Source organism: Contarinia nasturtii, unplaced genomic scaffold, assembly GCF_009176525.2.
Source record: "Contarinia nasturtii isolate CC-2019 unplaced genomic scaffold, AAFC_CNas_1.1 Cnas_scaffold_220, whole genome shotgun sequence".
NCBI lineage: Eukaryota > Metazoa > Arthropoda > Insecta > Diptera > Cecidomyiidae > Contarinia > Contarinia nasturtii.
Genome location: NW_022197577.1, coordinates 4,182,993 through 4,194,475, shown reverse-complemented (window position 1 = coordinate 4,194,475; position 11,483 = coordinate 4,182,993). Strand labels below are relative to the sequence as shown.

The window sequence follows — 11,483 nt, the reverse complement described above, 5'->3', positions numbered from 1 at the left end:
AGTAATATTAAACTTACAAATTACCCTTTACATTTACCAAATTTTTTCTCTCTGTGTAAGCGTTCACAACAACCGTAATTTTGGTCTGGTGTATGTTTGTTTGTTTTTTTCTCTCTTACTCATCCATATATATATTGGTAGTGCAACTTATAAAACTTTATTTCATAAATTCTGTAAATAACATGTCATTCAAAGTATTGGCCATCGGAAGCTATAACCTTTTCCCATCTTTCTGGCAACATATGGATTCCGTGCCAAAAGAACTGCTCATTTTTGAGGTTAGGAAAGAATCAATCCAATTTTCGATACCTTCAATTGAAATGAGGCGTATTCCAGACAAAGCATTCTGCATCGATCGAAAACAATAGTGATAATCAGAAGGGGCAATGTCTGGGCTATACGGCGGGTGGGGAAAAACTTCCCATCCACTATTTTCCAAATAGTTTTTAACCGGTTGAGCAATATGAGGCCGAGCGTTGTCATGATGGAAAATTATTGAATCATGTCCGGTCGCATATTCCGGCCGTTTTTCGTTCAATGCTAACTTTAAACGGATCAATTGCGTTCGATACAGGTCTCCCGTGATCGTTTCACCCGGTTTTAACAGCTCATAACAGAGGACACCCTTCTGATCCCACCAAATACAGAGCATTACCTTAGTACAATGAATATCTTGCTTGGACGTTGATTTTGCTCGTTTACCGCGCTTCCCATACGATTTCTTACGCTTCGGGTTTTCGTAATGAATCCATTTTTCATCACCAATAACAATTCGATGCAAAAACGACTTCCTTTTGTGGCGCCCAAGCAGCATTTCGGACATGCAAAATCGTCTTTCAACGTCTTTTTGTTTCAATTCATGTGGTACCCAATTTCCTTGCTTTTGAATGAATCCTAATGCTTGTAAACGCTTTGAAATGGCTTGATGAGTCACTTCTAATGATTTTGCAAGTTCTTCTTGAGTTTGACACGAATCTTGATCGAGTAATACCTCCAATTCTTCATCTTTAAACTTTTTTGACTACCCAGGACGTTCTTTGTTTTCAGTGTCAAAATCACCACTTTGAAACGCGCAAACCAACGCTGACACATTCTAACGTCTACAGCATAGGCTACGTCTACAGTCAGGATAGGCTTCAGTGAGTGAACGATGTACTTCAGTTGTATTTTTCTCTAAATGGAAGAAGCGAATTAAAACTTCCCGCAAATGATCTTTTGTTGGAACGAAATTCGACATTTTGAACGCAATGAAAAACTTGTGTGTATAAACTTGTATTCACTTTGACAGATGATATTTAATAGTTTTTTTGACGCTCTTTAAGATACACTTGTTGTCATTGTCAAAAAAATGGCGCGTATGATACATAAGAAGTTGACACAAATACGACATTTTTAAATTGCACTACCAATACATATATACTATAATCATATTTATTAAAAGTTCACATATACTAGTATACAAACTGAGGGATCTAGCGAGAAAATAAAAAAATAAACAAACCATAAAAACACTCTAAAATTCATTTTGGTAGCCGATGAGAGAGCGAAAAAAGTGCCACATTTTTTTGTTGAACGACGGAACAAAAAATAAACTCATATGTGAAATAGCAACGGCAAAAGCGACCACCGTTCAAATCTAATTTACTTGTGCAATCAGAGGGGGTTGAGAAAATAACAATGATGCCCAAAAGGTAGTTGTTTTTGGACGATTGGATGTGCCGTTCGGTATAGTCATTGAAATTGAATATTTGATTGAATCTCAACCACGTTGTATTTTTTGTGCTCCAACCATTGATCGTTCCACATCCAAAATGCAGATTGTAGGATTTTTTTTTTAATGTTTCAAATAAATTTTTTGTGAGTGTTCTCGTTTGTGAATTTGTGTGTATGTGATGTTGGCTAAACAAGCGTGCATATTGTTGACTTGCTCGTATGCATAACTGAACACATATGATGTATATTTGACGGGCTACTTCTCATTCTGTCATTCGTTCATGCTAGAGGAGCAAATGTACGCATATAAATTGCATAAATTGCTCACTACAAGTATTTCGATCGATATTATGCACCTCACGGATATAATAATTAATTTCACATAATAAATGGCAGCGTTTTTTCTCCATACACTCGCAATTTACATTGGATTTTAGCTCTCTTTCTCTCATGCTAAGCATGTTTTTTTTTCTGAAAAATTGCCATACTTTCTGATTTGTACACGCAATTTTTTTGTTACAGCACTCGGTATGTGTATGCAGTGCATATGGATGGTGCGACAAGTGATTCAAATCTAGCCAATTGCTTGTGCATTTTAATTCTTCATTTCAATTTGATTCTGAGCGTTTTGAGAAGCAACGTGAAAAAATGCGCAACATGTGCTGCTGAAAAAAGGGTCAGACAAGTTTTTTTTGTTAAGTGGCTTCAAGGCATGTATTTCATAAGCTTCTAACGATTATTTTGTGTTTTTTTTCTCGTTGATGTTGTCAAAGTTAAGGCACATTCTAATGCGTTCTGTTTTCGATTGTGGAAACATGAATAAATTCATTAAGTCATAGAAAATGAACAAGCAACACAAGTAAAATAAAATAGCTACGTGGTTGGAAAATGCGAATAGAAAGTCATTTGATTTGTTTTGAACGAAAAATGATTTGGACCGTTCGGTGTTCGCATCGCATGCAACATACCGATTTTTCATTTTTACTTTTTTAATTGTTCGTTCGTTGTGCATGTGTGTGCGCTTTTTTGTTCTTGAGTCGTTCGTTTCCTCTTAGATACGGGAGCATTGTACCAATTTCTCAGGTTGATTGGTGACCAGGAAAAAAAATCTAATAAAAAGAAAACTGCATTCGTCGGATTTAATAAATAACTGTGGCAACTTAATTCAATTTAATTGGAATCAAACATTACCCTATCTTTTGATGAAATGCTTTATGGCCGGATAAAAAATGCACTCTTGCGGAATTCCCTTCTGTTCGATGCATCGAAGAAATGAAAAGGATTTCAAAATATCTTGATTCACGCAACTCTACCGCTGCAATTTTCAGTAAAGAATCTCAAATGAATTGTTCTGAACAAAATGAATGAACGAACGACTTCATACGATATAACACTGTAAGCATTAAATCTTAAATGTGATAAATTCAAGCTGCAGTAGATAGAACGAAAAAACAAAAGTGTTAGTTAATTCATGGTGACGCATTCAACTGAGCGCTAGTATAAATCTTGGTGATGCTCCATGTCATGTTGACTTGATAAAAGCGAATGCTCTACGCTCGTCTACGCTTTACCCACGATTTGTCTTCTAGATAACAACAACAAAAAAACTCGCACACTTCGTTTTTTTTTTTGCTGCATCGCTATGGTAAATTAATTAGATAATGAATGTTTTTCAGTTGATGTCACTTGAGATTTCCGTTTCGCCAAATCCGATTGTGCACAATTTTTATTTCAAATTTCATTTCCTTGCAACATGAATAATGTTCGTTTTTATCAGCAAAATAGTTTTATCGTGAGCGCAGCAAATCCAAATGCATATTTATAAAAATTAAAATACTCTTTAGGAATTTTTTCGACGAAATCAAGTCAAATATTTTTTTTTTCGGTCGGATTTTTTGCCGTATAGAAAAAATTGTGCAGTTTGGCAAAAGTGTAATGAGATGCAATTTTGTGTTAGAATACGTGCGTCCCAGTGGAAACAATTAAAATATGTCTTAATTATCATTATCTCAAGCAACAACGGTAATTACAAAGAACAGTATGCATATTAAAAAAAAGGTGAAATGCTGGTAAAAAATGCTCGCAAGTACCAAGTGAATGAAGACGAAAAAACTATACATTCATTAGAGTCTGAGTTGTGCTTGAATAAACAGTTAAAATGAGTACACCTGAAGCGATGTTGGCTGGAAAATATACGTTACATTGCCTTGAGTGACGACAATACCGAATGGCAACAGAAAAAAGGACCAAGACACTGTATATATGCAAATCAAGTCATTGTGATGTAGTAGAGAGTATGCGGTTTAAGAGCTTTGCTTCGAATGTTCTATTAATGTTCGTTGATGTCATTGTCGCCTACTTGTCTTCAGCTTGTTTATAGATTAATTCAATTGAATGTGTCACAATACTGAATAATCACCATAAATTTCAATGCACAGCATAGCGTACATCGCATCAATGTCCAATCATTCGTCACAATTCATAGCTAATACGACATTTACGAACAAACAAAAAAAAACGTTATTGATTATTTCAAGCACTTGACAAAAACCTTTTCGTCGTGATGATGTTTTTTTCTATTTTAAATGGAATGAAGTTAACGTTAAAAAAAAGACTGCGAAGAGAAGAGAGAGACATTTAAATGCATCAAGATACAAATAAGTAATTTAATGTTGAAATTCAATCTCATTAGCAAAAATGTAAAACTAACCGAGTAATGCGCTATATGTTTTATATGAAAACGTCACACGAATCTCCCCCGAAAACGACATCTTTGGTCTTGCAGCAGAAGCTGTTTCTATGCTGAAAATTTCATTTCAGTTTAAAAAAATTGAAATATTATTTATGTAGAATTGTACAAATATTTTAAAACTTTGAAATGAGATTTACAGAAATATGCATTTGGAAATTGTTTTAAAAAATAAACACGGCACAATCAATTTCAAAAATTACAATGAATAATATTGTTGACATATTTTCACGATGACAGCTATTTTTGCGGTACAAAATTGACCCGTTTGAATGATTTGTCAATATTGAACAATTGAACATACTCTACACACATGGGGAAACAGAGATGGCGTTGTCGTAGCATGTAGAAAAATATATGTTTAACGCAATATTCGGCTTTGTAAAACATTGAACCCTGTCTGTGGGTTTATATTTAAAATGCTTTTTTTTCATTTTTTATTTTGTTCATTCATACATTGTATTGATGATGACCCAATTTCCATTCATACAGTAAACGCTAGAGAGAAACAAAAATCCCTTAAAATAAATAAGCACATCGCATCACTTCATTTATTAATTGGAATCTGCTTAATTAAATGCGAGCGATAAATCGCATGAGGCGGCTAAAGAAACTCACAATATGAAACTCGTTTTGAAAAAAACACCATTTCATTTTGGACAATGTTTTTGCCTGTATGTAATCATGTGCAAACATTAAAAGTTTGAATGAAATCTACAATTGACCATTTAAAAAGGTAAATCTCTCATGCACAAAGTGCGCACAAGCCTTTCAATGATAAATAGATTATGTAAGTCGCTGAATTTTCAAAAAATCATGCGATTAAAAAGTGAATGAAAAGAAAACTAAACAGTTATGTTTGTCTGGATTACAATTTGTGTTCCGAAATCAGCGATACATTCTTTAACCACATGCTTTTTTGATTTTAAATTTTCAATTTAAATTTTTTAGTTCAATTTTAGAGAACAGCACATTAAATTCCATTTAAATAATTAAAGATCAACTTTAGCTTAGCCAAATAGTTTGGGGTTTTCTATTTTAACATCATGCAAAAGTTTCTGCATTTTCTTAAATACACTTATTAAGTGAGGTGTCCAAATTTAAAAAAAATAACAAACGTAATCAATCACAGTGAGAATGCCCCATACTGGTTTCTGTTATTAATGATATGAACGTTTTAATTTTTGATTTGGCCGAAGATTTTCACTTGCTTCTTAAGTTGTCATTGATTTGAAAGCGCAGCTAATATCATCATTGTATCTGTGTGATTGTAACTGTTGCTTTTTAGTTACCAGAAAACCTTTATACATTCCAGTTGTTTGCGTTTTTTTTTTGTCGAAATCTTTGATATTGAAAATATATTGAAAATGATTGTCTGTGCGGATCAAAGCTGTTGTTTGAACTGTGTGATATACATAAATTGATTATTATATAAGTGAGCATAACGGTCTTTGAAATGCTGATTAAATGTTGCAATCAAAGCCACACATATATCTCTTGTTAATGCGCTGTCATGTATTGGATGCTATCGCATTATGAGAGATCTGTGTATTTCTTTTTCATTCCACTTGATTCACATTTTTGATATTCAAATCTCTCAATGAACGTAGTGTTCAATTGAATCTGTGTTGGAAGCATAAAAACGATTTCGATGAATTGTCGTATTTATTGAAATACAAGTATTGTGTAGTCGAAAATTTTACGTTCGGTTCACGTTTTATTTTCAATTTTTCACATGCGGCAAAAAGTATTTTGATGAATTTTGTTTGATTTACTTACACCATTGAATCTATACATTGTTATCAGTTCAATCAGTCGTTTCGTTGTGGTATACCATATACCCGACTCAAATAAACGATTAATTTTCATGCGTCGAGTGGAAAATCAATGGTGCGCTTGTTAAGCCAATTACAAATCATTTGAAAAGCCATTAGTCAGGCTTTTGTTTCAGTCAATTTTTTCACGTGATTCAAACCAATTTATCATACAAAATGATGACGTAAAGATTACGACGATGAAAAATTATTTTTTCAAATGATGTGAATTCTCTATTGATTCAGAAATTTCGATAAAATCGAAAAACTAGCATCAAAATTCAACAAAAACGAAATTGTCATCAAAATTCCCGTCAACCACAACTTCACATTGAATATTTTATTGTTCAAGATATTCTTTTTCCATCAAAAAGAAACCATTCCACTTGAATTGCTTGAGAAGCAACAACTTTTTGACATTTCACCACTGAATGCTTCGTATTGTGAATTTTCATTACAGTTCATTTAATTCGCCAGAGGATTCACATTTTCTCTCATATTTGTGTCTTTCAATCATTACCGAAATTGACGTATAAGCACACTTCAAGTAATCTTGAAAAATTACTGGCTTCAGTGTGTTCTGTTTGTGAATAAGTTTGTTTGAAGGATCATGATATCGGTCATCGAACGTATGTGTCTTTGAGTTGTTTTCAGCTAAATTTTTTTTCACGTCATATTTTTGCTATTTATGAGCACTCAATGATTGATTGCTGATCGTTATTGTTTTTTATTTCTTGTCTTCGGATGGACCAAATGAAATAACGACATACATATATGGTATATATAAGATCGATATTCTCATGAAATATGTTGGTCCAAGGAAGAAATGCTTCTCAATATTTGAACGTTATCAAAAAATTGGAAAAAATAGAACGTCAAAACTTCCGGAATACAAAAAACTGTAGTCTATGTGAACAGCCGTGTCATTTGAGACGATGAGATATATATCAGAAGGCTATGAAATAGCGATTATACATACACTTGCTTATATTCTATCTGTTCTGCATTGTAGCTTGATTGCATAGAAATTATTTTAATGTCACACATAGGCTATGGAATATTTCATTGAAATGAAACCATTGCCAATGGCAAATATACACACGAATCAAAAGCAAAGAAGAAAACCAACGCTGTGCAAATACCAAACTGGCACGCGATCCGAAAATTTTCATTCAAACACAATGACTTACGTTATATTGATAACCTACGAAAATATTCGGTTTTGTTCTGTTAAATATTCACTACACGGATACCATGGACCCCAAAAGCATAATGATAATGATGATTATATGGTTTTACGGCCGCGCATAGTGTACTCCGACAATTTAACGACGATGATTTCAGGTGAAAAGGTTATGCGAAAACGAGAGACGGTCGAAGAATGGTCACAAAAAACGCGTCTGGCAATAAAATGCAGCGCAAGCGATCTAAAAGCACGTACACATGAAATTGATGATCAAAATTGCAACAAAAATAATAAGAAGAGAAAAAAAACGTAACAATACAAGTTGTTTGGTTGGTGATATGGCTCACGATGCGACCAAGAGACTGGAAAACTAAAGTCAAAGAGTGAGAAAGAGCATTCGCTAATGCTACGAGCAAACAGACCTATCACGTGAGATCCATCGAGATTTTTTACAGTTTTACCTTGATATACATACCACATGTTTTATGGGCTCATGTGAACCGAATTATTTTTTCCTCTGTGCTATGTGTAATTTAGATGTTTGTGCCTTGCAAACACCCAACGCAGCACAATGTGCTGTGAATTAATAAAGCTGAAACTACCACTGTGTGTATGCATGTGTTAATTGGATGTGCAATGATTTAAAAATTCGCTATGGTTTAGAAGAACGATTCAATTTGTGTATTACAATGAGCCAGCAACTTTGTTGGGCTCGGCATTCACATTCGATTTCCGAAATAACCTATCGTAACCTATTTAGAAATTGATTTAATTACGAGTGAAATTATTTCAAGCTAAAAATCAATGTTGAGTTCAATTCACTAATGAATCATTATTGATTATATTTTGGAAAATTTTGTGATTATTGACGGCCTTCCATAAAGATACTCATAACATTGCGTATATCGTCAAACGTGTTCGCTTTAATGGGCTTAATCTTCATTTAAAATAAAAATATTTGCCTTGTACAGTTTTCTGTAATGTGTCAATCACAAGCGATTTGTAAAAATTTCCGATTGACCAAATCGAAATCAAAGGACACACCAACAATAGAAAGAACAGAAAAGAAATACGCCAGTGGCAGTTTTTTTGTAAAGCGTAATTCGTTTCATCTTTGCAATAGAAAAACGAGCAATAAACAAATTCAATAATATCCAGCCGAGTCAAATCGATTGAAAAAAAAACTGTATGTTGTTGTTTCTTTTGCAAGATGTTGAATGAGTGTTCATCTAGATAGAAATGCTATTTTTAGCAATTTGGGAATTCCATTTTCGATTGGTTTCGTCAATCATCGAATATCACATAAGAAATATGATTTATAGTGTACACTGTACACAAACATAAGCTAAAACACCCAATATCCGTCGACAAAATCATTGCCACTCAACAAACGGCAGATCCAAAACGATTCAAGAAAAAAAACGAAAGTAAAGAGAACAATATATTTTTTCTCTACAATTTATACTTTTGTTTTGTTTTCTATTTTCATTTTCTATTTGATATGGATGTTTTATTCCCCATTTTTTTCTTCAAAACTTTTACCCATTGCTACGCGAGACTTCATCACAAAGAACTGCATATTTTTTTTTGTTCGTTCGTTCTTGTTCTTCTTCTTGGTCGTTTTGTGTAACTAAACAAAGTAAGAAACGTAAACACCAAACACCAGAAATTGTTTCAACTCTTTAAATTTGTTTAGAATGTTTGGATTCAGTTTGTTGTTATTGTTCTTGACTCTAGAGGAATTAATCGGGTGATAAATAATTTGAAACGGACAAAATTGTGTATTTTTTGTTGTGTGTGTGTGTGTCTGTGTGCGTGTGAGAGAGAGTCTTTTTCTTCGACTATTTTCAAGACATTTAACTGCATTCGAAAGAGTATCCATATAATTTCGTGTACTTTCATAGAAAAAGCATTTGGAGAAAAAGTTTTCCGATGGTGTGTGGTATTACTTAACTGTACGTTGGAGTTTCTTTCGTTGGCACGTTAATATTCCTCATTGGAATGTGATTCGCTTTTTTCATCCGTTTTGTCTATTTTTCTCTCGTGCTTGAGCACCCTCATTTCCCACTGATCCATTCGAAACCTTTTGGTATCGTCCTTCAGTTCGACTAAAGACAAGATATTGGATCGTCTTTTTTGTTCTTAGTTAGAAGTTATTTCGATGTGAATGACCATCGTCAAAAACTTCCATTGAATTAGACAGAGATGCGTCTATATCAATTCACAATGCTGTATTTTTACATTCTTTCGATGGAATTTTAATGCGATATTTTTTTCTCCTTTCTTTGCTATTTTTCCGTGTTCTTCTCTCTCTGCGCTCAACTATTTACTGCTGCGATTTTATTCTATAAATAGGGGAAGGAGAGGCTTTGGCAGAAATCGAGTATCAATCGATGATACTTTGTTTGGTTGGTATCATTCCAATCATTTTCCATTTTTCGTATACTATGATTCAATCAATGTGTAAATCAATTTATGTATGCGTTGAACAGTTTTAAGTTGAGCACTTAATGAAAATAAAGGCTATAACACTGATGAAAATAAATCGCAGCCAAACTGAAATGTTGCAAACTAAATGTGAAACCTTTTTTTTTTCATTTGCTACTCAAAATCGAAGAGTAATTTATTGTTTCTGGCATATTTTTAATATGCACACATTGTAATCAAGAGTTTCTGAAACGCAATGCCTAATTTAAAACTATCAAAATAAGAGTATTTGATGTAACATTAACATTTTAATTTAATGCAGCCAACAAAAAAATCAATCGTCATTTTACTGTTTTTGAAGGACGGATTTAGTTTTTATTTTCAAGTTATCAGCAATGGAATAATTTGCAATAATTCATATATGTATTTTTTTTTTGTTGTCTCTTTACAGGCGAATTCATATACTTATTGTCGTAAACAACGCGTGCTCGTTTGCTCGTTGATGAGGTATAAAATGGTATGTATTCAATTTTATGTTACACAAATTTGATTATATTTTAGGTTTGAAAATGGTCACATAAAATATATACACAAACTTGCATTTTGATCGGATATATTGCAGTTGTGGAACTTTTAATATATTTGGACATTCGGAGTTTTAAAGAGCGCTACAATTTTAGTATGACCCTCTCTTCATTGTTTATTTCACTTTTTCTCTTTTGGCGCCTGTATAATTCCAAGCTCATGATTTTATGAAGCCCCATAAAAATCCGGCGGGTTTCGAGTAAATAAAAGTCAAGGTACATTGCGCGTAAATTTTATACAGTTTAACGGTTTTGATCGAAGCCCATCTACAAAACATAAGGATACACGTTAAAACCTTTTTGGTCAAATAAAAGCAACCAATATATGGGTGTGTGTTAACATTTGAACTATGGTCATAATTTGATCATTCGTATTTTATTAATTCACGGGACTTAACACTAAAATGGATCTCGTATTCAGCCAATAAAAATGTGCGAGGGTTCAACATGGGAACATACACACAAACAATGTTATGCAACATTTTGAGTTCATATTTAAACCATTGTAAATGGAAAATTGAATGCAGTTCAGTTGACAACATCGTATTTTGATCACAACCCCTCTTCAATGACATAATTGTGTGTGACATCTCTGTATACTGTAAATTGTCTCGGAGGGCATCTGGAAAAATACACTTTCTAAAGGTTTTTTGGCATGGTGAAGCCGAATTTTTGGGTTCCAGGTCAAAAAAATCAGGGGTTAAGGGGTTATGACCCCTGACCCCCCTAGGGGGTGGGGGAGTTGGAGGGCAGCTGACCCAAAAAATTTCTCTCATCATTCTGAACAACTTTGTATAGACCAAGAGCCACTCCAACAAGTAACTTTTTTTTTTGCTTTATGTCACAAAACTATGTTGAACCATGCAGCTAGACATACACTAAACAAATAATTTTACGTCTATCATTACAGTCACCCACTTCGCTAAATCTGCACTATTATTCGCGGATAGAAAACACATCAATTAATAAAGCGAGCTGCATGTTTGATTTTCTGGAATACATTTTGTTTT

General features: G+C 33.5%; 2 protein-coding genes across 2 annotated transcripts in view; one reads left to right on the top strand and one right to left on the bottom strand.

Moving 5' to 3' along the window:
• The window catches only part of LOC116337121 (rab3 GTPase-activating protein catalytic subunit), a 138,210-nt gene that overhangs the window by 102,820 nt on the left and 23,907 nt on the right, over positions 1–11,483 (bottom strand). The window lies entirely within an intron of this gene.
• Positions 10,341–11,483, top strand: part of LOC116337122 (vasorin) — an 18,369-nt gene continuing 17,226 nt past the window's right edge. The window contains exon 1 of the mRNA XM_031761455.1: positions 10,341–10,406. Coding sequence (XP_031617315.1) covers positions 10,392–10,406 — 15 coding nt within the window. The 5' untranslated portion in view covers positions 10,341–10,391. The remainder of the gene's footprint in view (positions 10,407–11,483) is intronic.